Source organism: Hippocampus zosterae, chromosome 16, assembly GCF_025434085.1.
Source record: "Hippocampus zosterae strain Florida chromosome 16, ASM2543408v3, whole genome shotgun sequence".
In the NCBI taxonomy this organism is placed as follows: Eukaryota; Metazoa; Chordata; class Actinopteri; order Syngnathiformes; family Syngnathidae; genus Hippocampus; species Hippocampus zosterae.
This window is the reverse complement of record NC_067466.1, coordinates 16,544,203-16,563,965: the sequence shown is the minus strand read 5'-3', so window position 1 is coordinate 16,563,965 and position 19,763 is coordinate 16,544,203. Positions and strand designations below refer to the sequence as shown.

General features: G+C 43.2%; 1 protein-coding gene across 3 annotated transcripts; it reads right to left on the bottom strand.

Moving 5' to 3' along the window:
• Positions 1–48: 48 nt before the first annotated feature.
• LOC127588969 (Krueppel-like factor 5) lies at positions 49–15,106 on the bottom strand. Of its 3 annotated transcripts, none has more exons than XM_052047994.1 (5): positions 14,727–15,106; positions 6,983–7,880; positions 6,181–6,240; positions 899–1,412; positions 49–864 (listed from the first exon to the last, which is right to left on the bottom strand). In XM_052047994.1, the coding sequence occupies exons 1-4, from the start codon at positions 14,796–14,798 to the stop codon at positions 1,234–1,236; spliced, it is 1,209 nt and encodes a 402-aa protein (XP_051903954.1). In that variant the 5' UTR covers positions 14,799–15,106; the 3' UTR covers positions 49–864; positions 899–1,233. The 3 variants fall into 3 exon arrangements, with proteins under 3 accessions (XP_051903954.1, XP_051903955.1, XP_051903953.1); XM_052047995.1 differs by lacking the exon at positions 14,727–15,106 and adding an exon at positions 14,580–14,656 and having other exon boundaries at positions 6,983–7,892; XM_052047993.1 differs by lacking the exon at positions 14,727–15,106 and adding an exon at positions 14,315–14,565.
• Between the last annotated feature and the right edge of the window lie 4,657 nt (positions 15,107–19,763).

Genomic DNA, 19,763 nt, shown 5'->3' with positions numbered 1-19,763 from the left:
GCTTCCGTTTTTACGAAAATAGACCCAATTTAACAAAACACAAGAAAGTCACACGTTATCAAGTTTTTAATTATCTCATTGCAAAATTTTTTGACAAAAGAAAAACAAAAACTAAAAACTCCGAGGCTTTTGACAAAAAAATCCATTTCGACATTAAAATCCTGATGAGACGTCGTAAAAAGCAGAGAAATATTTACAAGAGCATTGAAAATAATTCATATGACACTTTTTGTTGGTTTATATACACGCCGCGCTTGGAGAACTTGAATCCTTGCAAAGCCATGAGGAAAAAAAATGTAATTTTAGCATTGAAATAAAAGACAATTTCACCACGTCGATGAATGGCGGGCCCGAAAACAAAATTTTAAAAATGATCTTTTAAAATGACATCGTAAAATCGTTGACTACACTACTTGGTTGCCATGGAAGCAACCGACACAAACATCAGCTAACAGCTAACGACTTGAGCCCCGTGAGCGCCAGAACAGGCAGAACCAGTCCATGACTAGGTCCCATTTTATGTTACTATAATGACGCACTTAAGGGAAGTTTCTACTTGTATGAACAAAACGTGGAGAGAGAAAAAAAAACATTAAGTATAAATCTAGATACATTCATTGTTTTTTTTGTCCTTTCCTTGCAGACACATATGCACAATAGATATATAAACATTATTTACATGAAAGCGGGGGTGTCCACCTGTTCCTCGGAAAGTACGGAAATTTCTCACGAGAGGAAGAATTAGAGAAGACGGAATGTTAAAATGTTTTAAAAAAGCCACCAAAAAAAATAGTTGATAGCCACTTTACAATATAGAGGAATACAAAAAGCAAATTGCTTGATTCGCTCCTCCAAGGAAGATTCCTTTTTTTCCCCTCATTTAAGTTAAAAACATAACATACGTTTTGTAACATAACAGATTTTGAGAAATATTTGAGGAATGTTCCAGCATGTGCAATACCAGACCCAAACAATTCGTACAAAAATTTGTGGAAAGGTGATACAGGAATAAAGGGACAAAGACCATGAATTTTTTGGGATAAGAATCGGATATTTTTGCACTCCATCAGCCATGTGCTTAACTTTTTTTTTCCCGTAATTTGCAAAGCGGCAAACATTTTGACCACATCTTGCGGAAAAGTGTTTTGTGGTTTGGAGAACCCAGAGAAGAAAAACACAGTGAAAATGTTTCCGCCTTGTCCGCACTTCCTGCGGAGGATCCCCGGCGCTTTCTCAGTTCTGGTGGCGCTTCATGTGCAGGGCCAGGTGGTCCGAGCGCGAGAAGCAGCGGCTGCAGGCCACGCATTTGAAGGGTTTGGCGCCCGTGTGTTTGCGGTAGTGTCGGGTCAGCTCGTCGGAGCGGGCGAAGCGCCAGTCGCAGTTGTCCCACGTGCAGCGGTACGGTTTCTCGCCTGACAACCACAACACGGCAGCTCAGTCAACTTCAGAAAAACAACCACAGCAGCAGCAGCAGCAAAAACAACTGAAATAGATCGCACGCGTGTTCGATGGAAAATGTTTTTGCCCGAGATACTATGAGAGAGTGGCAAAGCACTACCGCTGCTCTTCAACTCACTTAAATATAGTTCATTTGCGCCATCATGCCACAAGAAAGCACTACTTTTGTCTGAATTAATCTCCGGTATTTACTAGTTCCTCGGCAATGAGATGCTACAAGATGGCAGCAAACCACTACTTCTGTCTGTTAAAAGCTACCAAACATACGAAGTACGAATACGTTATAATATAGCTGCACCAAAACATGCTAAGTCACCCATTAAAAAAATAAAATACAATCACTACATTTAGTGGATGAAACAGGAAACTTCTAGTTGCCAAGAAAAGTTTAAGAGAAAAATTTAAAAAAAGAACGAAAGGTGAAAAATAATGAGCTGGGCTCAATCTAAGCAGACGTGATATGAACCACACCCAAATGTTTGACATTTTAAATGTGCGACTGCCAAAGTGCCAGCTAATCATCAACAAAGACTGAGTTAAAAAAAAAAAAAAGAATGTTGAATGGTCTCCTATGCAAACATGCCACAAGAAACACAAAAGATTAAAAAGCAGGAAGAGAGAAAAGATAAAAACTCCAAAGAAGATCAGAAAATTAGATATTAATTCAGTTGGTATGACAATCTTGATTTGGGCAGTGAGCAAACAGGCTGACTTTTTTGAAATGTGACACTTTATCCAAATAGTGGCTGAAAATGAGCTAACACGCATGCTAACCTCACAGAATGAGAGGTTATCGAGTTCAACAAACAGCTCGCAGATGAGCTGAAACAACTGCTAACTTCTTAAAATATGAACACTTCATAAACTCAAAGAAACATTGTTACCTTCTAAAATATGATAAGTTGACTGAAATAAAATACCAAAGTGTGACACGATCGATTGATCAGATCAACAGATGGCCCACGTGCACTTCCACAAATGTGATTCATTGATCCGATTAATAGCTTGCAAAAACCAACTTTCCTGCATTGTCAAAAACTAGTTTCGTCTTACAGTTAGCAAACATGCCACCGTCCCAAAATGTGTTAATTTCCACAAATCTGGCCAGTTGGCACGATTAGCAGCTAACCTAGGAGCTAACTTATCAAAATGGAATCAGTTTATTTGATTTCCAGCTGGTAAACGGGCTGGCAAATTCAATACCATCCTAAATTGTGATCATTTTATTCAAGAGCTTGTTGCTCAATGAGCTAGCAAACATGGTGGCGTCTCTAAATGCCATCCATTTAATTCAAGAGCGAGTGAAGTAGCGTGCGAAATTCTGAAATATATAATCAGCATATCCAAATAACAACCGACAACCGCAGCGACTTGACAAAATGTCAAAAGTTGATCCAAATAGTTGCGGCAAGACGAGGTAGCAAACATGCTAACTATCCAAAACGGGATCGACTGTGATTTTCTGAAGTCAAAGTGGGCTTCCCGGGCTGAGAATCCTCTGACTACAAGGTCCTCCTCCAGTGACCCATTTTATCACCTTTGAGTCATGAAGTGCTCATTGCCGGCGGCGATCAGATTAGCGCACGGCTATTGACCAATCAATCAACCAATCACGACACGGGCAGTTGATGGCGGCGACTGGGGGAAGTCCAAAGAGCAGGCAGCAGGTGACCATAATAAACTGACGCTAACGTCCATTTACCATCGTTTCAAAAACATCGTTTCCTTTGGGAACAATAACAAAACAATCAAATATGAGGTGGTGTGTATTGTCAGAGGGGGCCCAGAGGTGTGTTTGGTCAAAAGCACGGTCGCCTGACACGGATTATTATCCTCCGGGGTGCGCAAATTGGCGGCTGAAATCCGACTCGTGCTGAACAAACACTCTCGGCTGGAGTACTTTTCTAAATCAGACAACAAAAAGGTCAGCTGCCTTTGGGGAGGTAATCGGGCTATGATTTATACATCGAGAGACAGAAATCAGCAGGATTTGGTCCATAAAATGTACGTCCTCTAAACTTTGGGCTGGGGCATGTTTAGTTGAAATTCTTCAAGGTCCCGTGCAGCATTATAATAGTGTTTACTTTATAGTTAAGTGTTTTAAGTAGTTTTAATACAGAGTATATTTCAGGCAAAATGTGTCATTTTCTGTCAGCGTTGATATTATTTTTTTAATGTGGCATATTTTTACCAAAAAAGTATCAATGACTCGAATTTTGTTTTCTTTTTTTTCTCCATTGACTCGAAATCTGTGTTCATTGTGGGGTTTTAGTTTATAGTTTCGAAGAAATAAAAATGCACATTGACAAAAACATTTTTCTCATACAACTTCACCGTGTGCAAGTATAAGTAGCACTTCAAAATGTCCTTAAAAAGCATTCAAAGCGCAACTGTTTGTACAGCTGGCAAATTAGAAACCTGAAACACTCAAGCGCACACGCACTAATGTAGCATGTCTGCGCATGGAAGCGTCTTCTAAAACACAGCAAACACCACAACACAAAACGCCACAAAAGAGCCTCCATCACTCTCTCTCTGGCGCACACAAAAGGCTTTTTGTGCACTTTTTAAAGGAGCACTGACATTTCTTTTCCAATTCGGGGGGGTTCGAAATTTGCACCGACGTCATCCACTTTGCTCAAAAGCTACAACGCTAAAATGTAATGTGGGCTTTTAGTGTTTCGGGAACAGGGACCCAGGCTGAATCATTATTGGGGATGAAAAATGTGGTCCAAATCAAAAATTGGTACATCCAGTGTGGTGTTCTCACCCAAATGGAACAGGATTTGAACTAAAAACGGATAGAATATTGTCTCCCCCTCGCCCCCAAAAAAGAAAATGCTCTTACTTTTTTTTTTTTTTTTTAAAGGTAACTGTATTAATTTTATTTCATTCTCAACCACCATAACTGGTCTGTTATCCCGCTGGAAGAATGGAAGAATGTAATGCAGCAAAATTTGGGATGATTTGTCCAGAATTACACACTTAAAAAAAAAAAAAAAAAAAAAAATCTACCAAAAAATTAAATAAGAGTGGGGAAAAAAAAAACATTCCTCCATTCCGGCTCTTTCATTCCTCTGCAGGCAAATCTTGTATCACAATCGTGACACTTTACGACTACCTCCGCACGCTTTTACTGAGGCAAAGAGCAAACACTTAACAGGCCTCTCCAGGACGCCCATAAAGTCTTTATCAGCTCACCTGTGTTTGGAAAGAGGGCTGAGGGGTTGGGGGGGTTGGAGTGTGGGTGAGGGTGGGGGTCCAAACACACAAGTCCACTGTCAAGGTTGCAACCCCCCCTTAGCCCGCTTGTGAACGATTCACTTGATTGTCACAAAGTCCGTCAAGCTTTCGGATCACCTTGTTGATGTCGACAAAAACAACAAGATGCAAAGCTAAAATAGCAACGTGTTAGCCAAAAGTGGGCAAATAGCGTTAGCGATGGTTCTAAAGCAATACGGCAAGAGCAAGAGCTTAGCTGGCTCATCTCATACAACTATAAGAGAAGCAAATGTCGAACGACTGCATCGTTTAGATTGAACCGACAATACAAACAAGTACATTGTTCAGCGTGAAGCAGACAAAAGTGCACCTGTTGCTTTTTTGATGGTAAAACGCAGCCCGAGAAGCCCTCGGCCGAGTGGCGGACTCGCTAACTACATGTTGCGTCTCTAAACTGCGAGGCATTTATTTATTTACCGCTTCAAATATTGCTGCACAGACATGAGCGACAGCGTCCAAGCTTCTTCTTTCATTTAGCCATTAGAAAGGACCTCGCCGTTCAACATACTCCGCTCATGAGTCATCGCTATCAACCGAACGGAAAAAAACAAGACGGGACAAGTGCCGTTTTGCAAGTGAAACCTGCCGATGAGAGGCTCTTGACCAGAATGAGGCCTCTGGACTAAAATGGTCGTCATTTAGCTAGCTAGCTAGATACGAGCTACCTACCTTCATAACTACCACAATAGTGATGTAAACAAATAAAAGCTTATATGGGGGCCATCTAACTTTCGTGATAGAGATGGATCGAGTTACAGCGAGATGGCTCGCTACACAGATAGATACCGCCGATAAATGCTTATTAAGTGTCTGGTCGTCTTTGATCGGTTAACAGATGTACCTCCATCAATATGTAGACGGATAAATAAATATATCGTACATAGCTAAATGCGAAAAAAAGGCGGCTAAATACTGAAACGACTTTATGTCTCTTCAAAGCGCTAGCATCGCTACCTCCAGCTAGGTTTTCTGTTTTGTGTTTAACTTTCTCACCGCTGCCGTTTACAGTGGGAACTTTCCCACAGGACCCGTCCGTGTTATCTATTTATGACATTTACACTCTTTCAACGCCACATTTTTGCCATTGTGCGAAAACAAACAAACAAAAAAAAAAAAGAGAGAGAGAGAGGAGGGAGGGCGATGAGAACCCTATCGAAACCGGCTTTCCCGTGCAGATGACTACAACCCCCATCCCCCTTAATCTTCTTCTGAAAAGGCCTAAAGAGCAGGAGTAACTGGTTTTAGCCTCGGCTATTCCTTGTTTCCCTTTCCTCCCGTGCCCCCCCCCCCCCCCCCAGTGCTTTTTCTCTTTCGCCAGGCAGGTACGGACATGCGGCACAAAAAAAAAAAGACGTGAATTCTTTTGCTATTACTCCAGGATATTAACACACACTTCCTGATGCCCTTATCTGGTGCTTGTTTGTTTTTTTTCTTTCTTACCCGTGTGCGTCCTCTGGTGCGCCTTCAGATGCGAGCTCTTTGTGTAAACTTTTGTACAGCCTGGAAAAAAAAGAAATAAATCACAGCGTGAGTCAAGCTGATGGCACAAAAAAAAAAAAACAAGTTGAGCATCTTCTTAAAGGAATTGGCACCATTGTGGACAAATTTGCATGTAAGAGTGTTTAACCGCGTTTCAAAAGGCAAAGAGTACACGGTGTGCTTGAGACCTCTGCCAAGGAGGAAATAGCTCGTTAGTAGCGTTGAATAGGTGAGATAATGCCCTGAGAAAAATGCTAACGCTAAACATTTCAATGGTCAAATGAACTGTGGAATCAAAATCTACCATTGAGCTATCTTGACTTTACAACAGTCTCGCCATGCTAGCTAGACCGCTACGCAGGCGGTTTAACTGAACTTCACGAGATAGATCCAAGAAAAGTAGCTCGCTCGCTACCTTGACAGATAGGCAGCTAATTAGTCGCAGAGATCCAAGATAGATAGCTAGTTAATTGACATAGTAACGTCAATATATTGACACATAAATGTTAATTGGGTGGTTAGCTAGCTCTCATGGTAGATCGATCCGAATTCTGAATCCAGTAAACCTGGATAGGGAAGAGTGAAAATCTGCGCGTATTGGATGGCTATTATAGATACATTGTGGGAAAAAAAACAAACAACCTTTTTTGTGTGCGTTTTGTTTGAAGCCCCCCCCCAAAAAATTATTTTGGATTGCAATGCATTTGGGCAAAACTGAGCGTAATAAAGAGGTGTCAAAGGGTAACTGAGAAAGGCGCAAGACCTGGATAGTCGCAGAAATGAATCCTCCTCTTCTCCAGCTCCGGGTTGTTCCGTCGATTGTATTTGGGCCCCGTCAGGACACCCTGGCCGTGCGTCATCAGCATGGCGTGAGGGGACAACCCCGTTACTTTTATCCCACCCACCACGTGCTGTTGGTACGGAGGCGGCGGCTGGCTCGCCAAACACAGCAGATCAGCCTGAGCCTCGGGACTGCCCGGTTGCGAGTTTGGCGGTGAGGGCGGCAGGCTGTGGGGGCCCGCATGCTGGGCGCCGGATGCCGGGTAATAACCGTGGTGCGCCCCCAGCTGGTGCTCGGCCAACACGTAGCCGCCAACGCCGCCGAGGTTCAGCATGGTCCGAGAACCGGACGCCGAGGGTCCGGAGTGGGACAGAGTCATGTTGAGATCCGCCGTGCCGTTGACCGGCATGTGGTAGACCTGTGGCTGGGGGGCCGGCGGTCCTATGTGAAGCTCCGTGTCCAAACTCTGCTGCTGCTGCTGCTGGGACCCGTTGGAAAGGGAGACGCCACCGGAGCTCAGGTCCGGCTTGATGAAAACGCCGTTGACCACGGGGGGCACGTTGAACACCGAGGTGAAGTCCGGCAAGGCCTGGGTGCCGGCGGAGGAGCAGGGCACCTCCAGTCCGGGCTCCGTCTTGATCTGCGTCGGGGGCAGGGTCTTAGTGTTGTGGCGGTAGAGGCCCGTGCGCAAATGGGAGGAGCTGGGGAGGATAACGTTGATGTTGAGGCTGTAGGGGGCGCCGGGCTTGTCCTCGGAGAAGTACTCATCCACCACCGAGGCGCTCTCCCGTCGGTACTTCTTGTCACTCAGGTCGATGGCAGGACTCAGCAGCGAGCTGGTGATCTGGGGGGGGAGGTATTTGTCCATCTCCAACTGCGCCTACAAGGACGAGTCACAGACAATCGGAATAAAAACAAGGGTGGACTCAAAACTGCCCGGTCAACTTCGTCCTCCATGTCTGCATCCGTGACGCCTCTGGATGGGTCGCGATGGCAGAGCTAACTCTGCTAACCGCACATTTGCGGGTAGATTTCAACCCCCATTCCACACCTGTGCCATTGACGCGGAAGAGAAGCAAGCAAAAATTGGCTATCAAAGGCGGCGTCCCTCATTCTTCACATTTCGGACACCAAATACACGCGGTTGCGTTTCACAAATTTCACCCGGCTCTTCGCAATCATCCGGAACAAGCTTCGTTATCACTCGCTCCATCGGAAGGTCATAAAACGCCGGCGCCAGGCGAATGACCACCGCTTCCTTCGCATTCCTCAGAGCCATAGAGGGCAACGGATGTGCAGATTTTGTGTCGCAATGGCGAGGAATTTAACCCGCCGGACTGTATGCTGGCTCTCGGTGACGACTTTGCTTCCTGATTTTCTACCATTTAACTCAATGATGCTTTCAATTTGGCCAAAGTTAGCTGCGAACACGCTAAAAGGCTAATAAAAACAAATAAATCAGACGAGGCCTGCGCCTTGATAGCACTGCATCACGTCAGTGTTTTGAATGGAGAACAATAGCAGTGAGGTTCCTGCCTTATAAACCAGAATGCTTTTATCTGAACGAACTTGAGGTCACCTGAGGATCAACTGTTAGATGGACCCACCGAATGGAAACTCCCCTTTCTCGTCCAATAAAGTCGAATCCGGAGCTGATAAGCGACTCTTACTGTTTTGTTATCATCGAACGCCAGGATTCAAAGCGGGATAAGTCCAGCGCCTTCTCCAATTATTAACCGACTAGATGCCCGGAGACATTGTTCAAACCATACCGAGATGGGTTTTTGTTTTCTTCCGCTTAGACCGCACGTCATTGGCTACTTTGTTCATCCAAAACATTCTTGACTGTCATGCTTGATGACTTCAATAACCTCCGATGAAAACGATGAGCTGCACGAAACTTTTGAACCGTTTTGACTACATGGAGTTAGCTAAACCGGCTGATAATCTGACCTGTGTGAGGGTTAGCCTTTAGTTTGAACCTCAAGTCTATCAAAGTATCTTTAGTACATCATTGCCATGCAAAGTTGCGCTGAGTTTACATGAGGTGTTAGCGAAGCATGCTAAAAATCTGAGATGTTCGAGGATTCGTCGATAGCTCGACACGAAGCAAAGCCAAGTCTCACCTTGCCGACATATGGCGCCCTTTTCAACTGAAACCGTTACCCTATGTGATGTGTTAGCCAAGAATGCTAATTTGAGATGCTCACGCGCTAGCCATTAGCTAGAACACTGGCAAAACCACCTGTCTTTTTATTTTTGGAACAACTTATCATATGTTAGCATGATCGTAGAGCCGTACAACACTTGAGCTAATCTTTAGCAGCAGCGGTTTTCCACGACGGACGAGTTAAGCATGCGAATAAATCTGACATGCTTGAGAGTCAGCCACTGGCTCGCACACAATGTATTTTATTTTCCTACCAAGATGAAAAGTAGTTGGCCTTATCTCACTGATTCATGACACTGGTGCAAAGCTTTACAAAGTTGAGCTAAGATTGCTAACAATCCGTGTTAGCACTCAGCCAAACATCCCCCCTCAAGGTGACTGTAGTCAAATGTTACGTTTCAAATTACGTGAGATCAGCACGCTACGGATACTATGAATGGGGATTTTTAAAAAAATGCCAAGATATGAACAAGCAGACATTTATCAAAAGAGTGAGAATGTTTTTTTTTCGATGTCTCGTCAGATTAGCTTCCTCGCAAGTTGCTCATCTTCATTCCAAACATGATTTTTTTTTCAAAACTCTTGTTGTTCTTTGGTTATTATGTTTTTTTTTTTCCAGGCCTTCTTTTGCTTCCATGTGTCTATTTTTACTTGACAGAGTTTGCATTTCGCTGCATGGTTCGCATGCCTCCAGCCTGTTTTTTGGCTTGGCTGAGTGCGTTGGCTTCCAGCGACACACCCGTGCGGAGGGAATTCTGCGTTTGTTGTCTGAGTAGCATGTGCGTCGTTTTGTGAAAGGATTGATGTTTTGCTTCATACAACAACTAGTCGGGATTAAGAGCTATTCAAACGGAGGAAAACATCTTTTATATCTTTCATTAAAATGGCACCTTGTCTGGTCTTGTTGAATGCCGGATCAGAATTTCATGTCGACATCAAAACCTTTGAGAATGTGCTTCTATTTTATGACCTGACGCGGTGAGCTATAACAAGACTTGTTTGGACTTACTATAATTCCCGTTCTTTCGATTTAACTCCAAAATGAACATGACTCAAGCTTCCAGGAAACGGGTTGGCTAATATAGAAAACCTTGACTGGGTCAGTTTTTATGACCTCCCTGTGAAGCGAGGGAAAGCAAGTCTTGTTCTAAAAAATAAGTTCAATTCACTTCCTTGTATTCGCACTCAAAATTGTGACCTGGTAATATTTTAGGACCTCTTGAGCCACCTTCGAAATGTGCTAGCTACACATGTTAATAATTTGAGATGCTCGAGGGTTTGGCGTTAAATTTGCAGCTGAAACCCATCACTTTATTTTATTACTAAAAATACATTTGCATTATTGCATCAATTTACCACATTGCGCTAAACTTGAGCAAGAGCCATCATCAATGCGTTAGCTTAACGTGCTAATTTGAATAAGTAACTACCAAAAATTTGGAATCACAAAACTCGCTATTGACCCAATCTCGATCAACTGAATTGTTTGGATTATTTTCAACTTTCCTTGTACTGTATGTCGCAGATTTGTACGGCCACTTGCAGAGCTCAGTCTCTTATCGCCTGAAGACCAAGCTAGCGTTCGAAAGCGAAAGACGGCGAGATTTTTCACAGTCAAAACAAAAAAGTTAAGCTGCTTAAGCAGAGAGTAGTCTGCGGGTAGTGTTTCGTACACACGCGCAACCATGCGTGATGGGTAATCACGACATGAGTTAACAACAAAAGCAAACAGAGAATGACTCAAGTTTAGTGCAATTTTTTTCTTCATTAAAAAAATGTAAATAAGAAATGCGTCTGACCTTAGCTAACGGCAAAATTATTTCGCGTTTTGATCATTTAAGCGAACACTTGAAGTGATTGAACGCATGATAAATTGCACAAATTCGGAAACTCCTGACATTGCTTAAAGCTGTAAAGATGAATCGCTCATTTCGGAAGCTTGTCTTTACGCAGAACACGAGAAAAAGGACCGGGGGAATCATCTGGATGGACTTACAGGAGTTATTTTAAAAACAGTACAGTTATTTCATATGTGAATTAAAAAAAAAAAAGAATCCTGAGTCAAGAGAAAGCATGTTACAATCTTTTTTTTCCCAAAACAGCGCCACCGGATGGCGGTGGTCACCGGTGGTACTCCACTTTCCTTTTTTAAGGATGCGGGTGTGCAGGGGAATCCGGCGTGGCTGCTTTGCATACATGCAAATCCTCCGTGCACGTTGTCGAGGAGGTCAAATGGTTCGTCGAAGGCCGGCACAATTGGAATAAGCCCCCACTCACCAAACGTAGGTGAGCCGTATCTGAATATTGATCTGCGAGGTCTCTTTAGGCGTGACCGTCAGGTTACTGTGTAACGGGCCCCGTCGTCTTACGGCCGCTGATATCACGGCTAAAGAATCCGGTGAGGGCTTTCATATGGGTTACTCATTTCGCGGTTACGACTGGCGGGACACGCAAAGCATTCGTGCCGCCACGGGACGTCTCCATCAAAGCCACATTAGGCTACTGAAATGTGGTTCGACCCCTTTCACACCGTCTCTAAAAGCTGGCACCTTCCTACTACATTTCCGCACGCCTACTACATTCGATACACCACGTGGTAGGAAAAGGGTCTCCGTTTCTACGCCTGATTGCCAACGTTTAACACCAGGCAGTCACAGTCCTGAATAAATGTTTGAGAACAAACAGTCCTAAAAGATGACAAGCATATGCGCTTAAAAGTTAAATACAAATGAGGTGTACGTGACAAATGTACTGTACTGAATTGAAAAAACAAACTTGGAGGATCTCGAGGCAAAGAGATCAGAGTTCACTCCGAGACGCAAATAAAAGGACGACGCAGCGAAACAAAAGCGAGCACATGTGACAGGTAAATCCGTACGACCCTCCCACTTAAAAAAAAAAAAACACTCCTCCCTCCCCCCACCCCCGCCCGCTGCTTGACTTTCTCATGGCGGTGGGCCTTTGACGGCGGTGCCCCGAGGCGGCTTATGGAGATGTGGGCCCTGCTCAGACAGGTCGGACCGCATACTGCTGTCACGGCACAGACGCTCGCCTCAAACAACAAAGAAAGGACAAGAAACGACAAAAATATGGTCTGAAAATTAAGACAGAATATGGACAACCCCCCCCCCCCCCAGCCCGCCCCTCCAAAAAACAAGGTGGCTAATGGTTAGCATTTATAGTTGAAGAGGTGGGCGACATGAGGCACGCGGTTCAAGAAATGGCCCTTACAGGGGCTTTTAATCCACTCCTCTGTGCAAATTTGAACAACCTTTGAAATTCTAACCACAAATGTACATCATATCTCGCAATATATTTTTTCTAATAGGAAAATGTCATGAAAAGTGCTTTCATGCAAACCAGTGAATATGTTTGCCTCGACAGCCCGAAAAAAAAGAAAAAAACCCAAAACATCCATCTTAAAATTTAATTAAATTTAAATTGTTGACATGAAATGTGATTTTGTACGTTTGTCTCATTTTTCCATATTTTTATTTCATTAATTTTTTTTCATGTAATCTAATTCTACTTGGTTTTTTTCAGCATCAATTCTACTTTTTCCTCAGACCAATAGTTGCATCATTAGCGTCGACCTTTACAACAATCCACCCTTTGACGTCTTTCCAGCCAATCAGCATCAGAACAATTAGTGTAAGCATCTCGAACTGCACCTGGCGTTCGAACAATTAGCGTCGCCGTCTTTTTACGACAGTTAGCATTGACTTGCTTCGCGACGGCTGGCCTTTACATCTTAAAGCAATTATCACCCATTACCGGTTAGCATTGATGTCTCTGACACTTTATTGTCATCAACTGCAACCTGCGTCATCGCCTTAACGGCAATTTGTGTCCAGTCTTTCACGTCTCCGGAAAACAATTTATTTACAACATAGTGATGAATTCTATTACAACAATTAAGAATGGTTGTTGGTCTCTGTGTGTGCCCTGTGATTGGCTGGTAACCAGTTGAGGGTGTACCCCGCCCCCTGCCCGAAGACACCTGGGAGGGGGATCGCGCACCTTTGCGAGGATAAAGAAGTTCCAAAAATGGATGGATGGATAATTAGCAGTGATGTCTTAACATTTAGCATGCGCGTGCTTGACGGCTATTAGCATCTTTCAACAATTAGCGTCAGTGTCTTTTACGACAGTTAGCTCCTACAACACTTTGTATTGATGTCTTTTAGGATATATATTTTTTAATGGCAATTAACATGAGCGTGTTTCACAACAATTTGCGTCTTTTAAGAACAATTTGTGTCAATGTCTATTACGACACTTAGCATCTATTTTTTAAATGAGCACACTTATTCACGCCGATAATTTGCATCACCAAAATCTTCCATGACAATCAGCTTTGACGTCTTTTACAGCAATTATGCGGGGGTTATTTCCACAACAATTAAAATGAGTCTTTTAACAGTTACCTTTGACTTCTTTTCACAATTTCCATCGGTCTCTTTTACGTCAACTTTGTTATTTTCGCAACGGTTAACATCGACGTCTTTTACAGCAATTAGAGTGACGTGTTTTTATAACAAAGTTCATCGTCGTCTTCTGGAGCATCTTGTGTCTCGACGGTTAGTTTAAAAAAAAAGTCCTTAGGCGGCAATCCGTGTCTTTAAAATATTAATCTTTCACATCAGGTTTCGTACGTCCTTTGCGGTTTACTCCCGCCCGGCTGCAGTTAAGTAAGGAGAGCATTTGCAGCAGCAGCAGCACCAACAACAACATCGCCGCCGGCAGGCGTAACTTTGGCGCGAGTTGAAGCCTCTGCTTCAGCGGTAGAAAATGGCAAACGCCGAGTTCTACTTAAAAACAGTCGCTTGTCAGATTTGTGTCAAGATCATGCCTTGCAAATTCCACAGACAACATTTATTTTATTATTTTACATAAGTCAACTAGCAATCATGTGATCACATGACTAACACAACGTTCCAACATCCCACACTGTAAATGTTCATAGTGTGTTTAATTCCCAACACGTCAGCACTTTTAATAGTTTTTAACGCCGTCAGGTGTCGAGCAGGACTTTAACCCGCACAGGTGAGCGAGCATACAACACGGGAGTTGATTGGGAGTAAACACGCGGAGCGGGGAGCCGGAGCTCCGGTTCACGTCGGCGGGTCGGCGAAGACTCTCACCCCGGGCTTAACGTCCTCAAACACGGATGAGTCCTCGGCACCCTCCGCTGCTCCGGACATCCTCACCGGCTTTAGCTGCGTGAAAACCACCCGCTCGTCGCTCCCTTGCGGCGGATTCATGACCGGCCCTACGCTCGCTGCCATTTTCAAAACGTTCCCTTTAGGTGAAATTCGTCTTTTAAAAACACATATATGTGTATGTATATCGTTTTTTGGGGGGGTGGGGGTGGGGCGGGGGATAGTTATATTTACCGCAGCTTGAAAGCAGTGACACAGTAAGTCCAGCAAAGTCTTCCGCGCTGTTCTTACCTGCTACCGTTTACCTGAGCTCAAGTATTGAGCCAAACTACCAATCAGAAGCGGGAAGGAGCCGAGCCGGCCAATCGACTCCGAGGAGGTGGGCGGGACTCACCTGAGCGTTAGCAGGAAGAGAAGTGTCCCAAATGGCACAGATTTGCTGGTCTGAAACACACTCATAAAACATATTTTCATTTTCATTTTTCACAACCCATTTTTTTAGTCTGCACACACATAAAAAAAAGTCACATTAGTTCCCTCTTGCTTCAGGGTAAAATAAGATGATGACAACAACGGCACGGTTTGTACTTCTGGTAATAAATCCAAAATATGGAATGTTTTCATTTGCAAGAAGAGCAAGAGTTTTTTTATGTTAATTCAAAATAAAATTTTAATATAAAGATTAAAGTTGTACATTTCATGTATGTAAAAGTGATACACTGTGAAAAAACAATAACAATAATTTCATACCTATTTGTTGTGATTTGTATACAAATGGATATTATGAACACTTAAAAATGGTTACAAAGTGTAAAGAAACAAAATACATTTAAAAAAAACTAAATTATATAGTGGGCGGCCCGGTAGTCCAGTGGTTAGCACGTCGGCTTCACAGTGCAGAGGTACCGGGTTCGATTTCAGCTCCGGCCTCCCTGTGTGGAGTTTGCATGTTCTCCCCGGGCCTGCGTGGGTTTTCTCCAGGTGCTCCGGTTTCCTCCCACATTCCAAAAACATGCGTGGCAGGCTGATTGAACACTCTAAATTGTCCCTTGGTGTGAGTGTGAGTGCAAATGGTTGTGCGTCTCTGTGTGCCCTGCGATTGGCTGGCAACCGATTCAGGGTGTCCCCCGCCTACTGCCCGAAGACAGCTCGGATAGGCTCCAGCACCCCCCGGGACCCTAAAAAATGCGCCGATACTACCTTTTTAGAACCAAGTAGGAGTAAAAGTCCTTACACTCGAGTACTCACCAACACGGAGCCCCGATACTGGAGAATGTGATGTTAATTTTATGAATATGTATTTCACTTTGATTAATTACATGTCAAAAACACGCTTACTTTAACATCAGACGTGACAGCCAAACGTAAGAATGTATCGAGGAACATCTGAACATGACTGACATTTTAACATCAAATTCCGAAAAGTTTTGCTCCTGGCTGTAATGCAAGATCTTTCAGTTATGTAATATCTCAATATCTTACTCTGAACACAATGGGACATACAGAAGACAAGAGATGGCAATCTGGATCTACATCTGTGTGCTAACAACAAAATGAAGTGAAGGATCAGAAATACAAGTCCTCTTCTTGACAATACCACAAGATATACATTGTAAAAAAAAAAATTACGGTGAAAAAAAGTACCACTTAAAAGCCCACCCAATGTTATTGTTTGGGGATGCAGTACAATTGTTTTTTTTTTTTCTCAGAGCCTGAACTTTGCTGTTCTTGTCTACCAGACACTTTGCTTTGCGTAAAAAATTAATGAATGTAAAAAAACTGGAAAATGCATTCTAAACACTAATCTAAACGCACGTTAATAACACTGGGAGGATCCCATCGCCCTTTTAATTTTCATTTAATTGCTGTCAAATGACACATAATAGGACTAGGGTTTCTGTTGGGGAAAAAAATGCTTCCGTGGATTCGCGTCAACATGAAACAACACCTTGGATACCAGTTAGCATTTGTTGCTCAAAATTAGCATGACCCAAACAACCTTTTCCTACAGGTCTGAACCCGTGTCAAGATTTCCATTGGAAAAAAAAGGGGAGTGATGACATATTTAGTCTGTTTTGACCAAAGCGGCAACTACAAAATATCCACAAGAAGACAACCGGAATAGTCACATTCCTCCATAACAGCGACCTTTTTCTTAATGAGGACCCATCAAAGCATGGTTTTGGCTAACGCCCTTCAGTGAGTTTGAGGACACAGACAGTAATCAGTGTGTTAGCATTTTGGCTCATGAGCTAATATTCAAGAACCGGTAGTTGTTTTGTTTTTTTAAACATACAAGAGTAGGTGTTCATTCGTGTTGGCTCTGACTGACTCTAATGACAGTATGCCGTTTTTAACTGAGTTGCCGCCAAAATGCTAACATCACGCTGCTAATGTGAGGGCCAAGTTACTATCCTTGGATAAAGCTATGTGGCAGGCAGCGAGAAAGTAAAAACAACACCAAAATGCTAATGGCATGCTATCAACATGAGGCTTAGCCGCTCACCCCAGATAAAGCCATGTGGTCTTTAAAAATCCAAGTAACGGTTTGTTGTTAGCTAGCTAACCAAAACGCTAATCTACAGACAAGCGGCCCAGTTACCATCCTTAAAAATAATTATGAATATTTTGAATCAATAATTTACAAAAATGTTAACTTCCTGCTGCAAGCATAATGTTATTGCATTATCTGTCAAGTGCCTATTAACAACAATGCGACGGATTTAAAGCCGAATTATAAAATATTTACACGTCAGCATTTGTGTGTCGGTGGGTGTGAAGACGAGCACCGCGATTGGTCACCCGGCCGATTATTGGTCCCCTGGCCTCTTCTTGACTGAGGGCGGAACCGGTGAACAGTCTGTGATTGTTCTCAGGAATGACGCTGCCTGTTTGCCTATCTTCAAGGCCACATCTGAGACATCGATCCGCTTCGATGAGGCTTTGTCACGCTCAAGGAAAAAAAAAAAGACGCCCACAGAGCGGAAATTGTTTTGAGTCATATTTTGATATCAACCAGACAGTGGACATCCATCATCAGGTTTGTTGCAAAGTCATTCTGTATTGTACAATCCTATGCCAAGGTACTTCCTGTCACACAAAAAAGCGGGGAAATTCTTTTAGCGGCTCAGACGTGACGCGGCACCGAATCATTGCCGTTATGGTTTTATAGCCAGCATCAGATATTTTACAGCCTGTCAAGAAAATCAAACTTACAAAAAAAAAAAGAAATAAAATCTTGCACATTTAAGAAAAACATGTCAAATGATTTATACTGTGTGTGTGTGTATATATATATATATATATATATATATATATATATATATATATATATATATATATATATATATATATATATATATAGGACAAAATACAAAAGCAAAAGTAGCAATAAAACATTTCCAAGTGTACATGTAAACCGTCAAAACTGAAAGGTTTTAAGAAATCATTAACATTAAGAGCAGAATTTTCTTATCGGTTAGGGGAACTAATACACTTTACGACTCTATGTCAGGGTTGTACATACCCTGTCGCTGATACATTGCACAACACGCCGAGCATGACGGGAAAAACCTGCTAATTATGTCAATTATAGTCAAAGTAAGTCAGGGTAAAAAAAAATGCACAACTGATATGTGTGTGACAAGACATAAAGCAAAGACGGTGTATTTCACCATCACCGATATTCCGTGACCATATATGGGCGTAGGGAAGTCCCTGGAATTCCTTCGGAGATGACGGCACTTTGACAAGGTAAACATGGCAGACTAGCAAACTTGTCGACCGAGAGGCCCGCCGCCACCTCTTTTAACGGCAGCCTGAGATGAAAATTGCCTGTCCGATCATGTTGCTGTGATTCACGCTTCACTGTGGCCATCTATGTACACATTCTTTGCCTCGGAACATTTCCCGGTGAATAATAATAACAATAAAAGTCTGTTTTTGCAAGCTAACATTCTCTTGTTGCCCAAGTAGAATTTGTGGGGCGTAACCATTTGTGCCACAAAGCGCCTCTCCATCTGAACAAAAATACGGACAAACTCCAAAATCATGAGGAATAAACCATGGGCTCAAAACCCAAAAAAGTTTAGATCGTAAATGGGTCCGAGGTTTCACTTTCAATACAGCTGGATCAAGTGGCGCACCGATCTACTGCAAAATCAATCGTCAAAAGTCAGACTCTCAAAATTTGAACCATACATATACTGTGTGTCCAATTTCAATCCCCCCCCCCCCAAAGTGGGAAAGAAGTGCGCCAAACACACTCACGAAATAAAATAGTTCATTTTGAATCAATCTGTACAATGAATTAACATAAATGTAAGGAAATAAAATGAAATATGGTTTATGAATTTCAATCAAAAATTTTCAAAATAAATGATCAACAAATATACAAATAAAATAACACATGAATCAATTCAATAAACACATGAACAAATAGCTCGATAATTACATTAATTTCAACCGATGTTTTTTTTTTTACATTGAAGTAAAATTAATTAGTCCACCATCTGACCCCCCCCCCCCCCCCCCCCCCTTGGAAACAGGGGTTCGGCAAATTCCCATCGGGAATGCGCCGACCAACGCGTGTGATCCGCCAGCGTGGTGTTCCGTGTCGCGTCACCCCCACCTTACACTCGGCGTGTCAACAATGCGCCGGTAAACCGATGCGGCATCCACTGGAACTCGATATGATTTGCGCACGTCTTACCAACAACTTGTTCGCCTTCATGTCGTCGTTGGCACACGCGCCGCGAGGGCTAGCGACACACGATACGCTCCGGCGTGTCGGCAACGGGCCGATGACCTCGGGCCTCGCCGTCGTGTGACGGATTAGCGGTCATGAATTATTAAAAGAGCGAACGCTGTCTTACGCTAATCAGACAGCAAAACTCTCAAGTAGGCGACGATGGATTTGCTAATTTTGGTGCCACGGAGGAAGAATAAAAATGCCGGGCAATTTCGCGTCGCCATCAGCACGGCAAATTGACAGTCGTGTTGAAAGCTGAAGTTCTTCACTTTTTTTTTTGGGGACGATTTTGCTTCTGAATCCTCCGAAATGAAATCAATTGTCTGTACAATCGGTTGTTGAGTCATAGTTTTCCCTGTCGCGGTATCAGGAGATAAGCCCCAATTTTTTTATTACTTCCTTGATCAAGTAACGTGATTGTCATTCACTCGATGACACAAAAGCAACTTCCTCCACAATGGGTGCGTTACTCAAGGTCGTCCCACATCAGGATGATGATTGGCACGCATCCGTCCGACGTGTCTGAACAGACGCAACGTGAACTTTAGTCCAAGTCGATCGCTTCCTCCCTGTTGCATCACAAGCAGCATTTCGGTCCCAGCGGGCGACTCGCAATCTGATGGCAGGGTGTCGGATTTTGGAGCTGTAATTACTGGAGTAGCCGTGCTTCGTCAGCTGCTA

Coding starts and splice junctions, on each gene's coding strand:
- LOC127588969 (XM_052047993.1), bottom strand. CDS start 14,458: ATGGCAGCGAGCGTAGGGCCGGTCATGAATCCGCCGCAAGGGAGCGAC. Junction 6,241..6,982: donor TCATTTCTGCGACTATCCAG/GTCTTGCGCCTT, acceptor TTTTTTTTCCAG/GCTGTACAAAAGTTTACACA. Junction 1,413..6,180: donor GCACCAGAGGACGCACACGG/GTAAGAAAGAAA, acceptor TGTGGTTGTCAG/GCGAGAAACCGTACCGCTGC.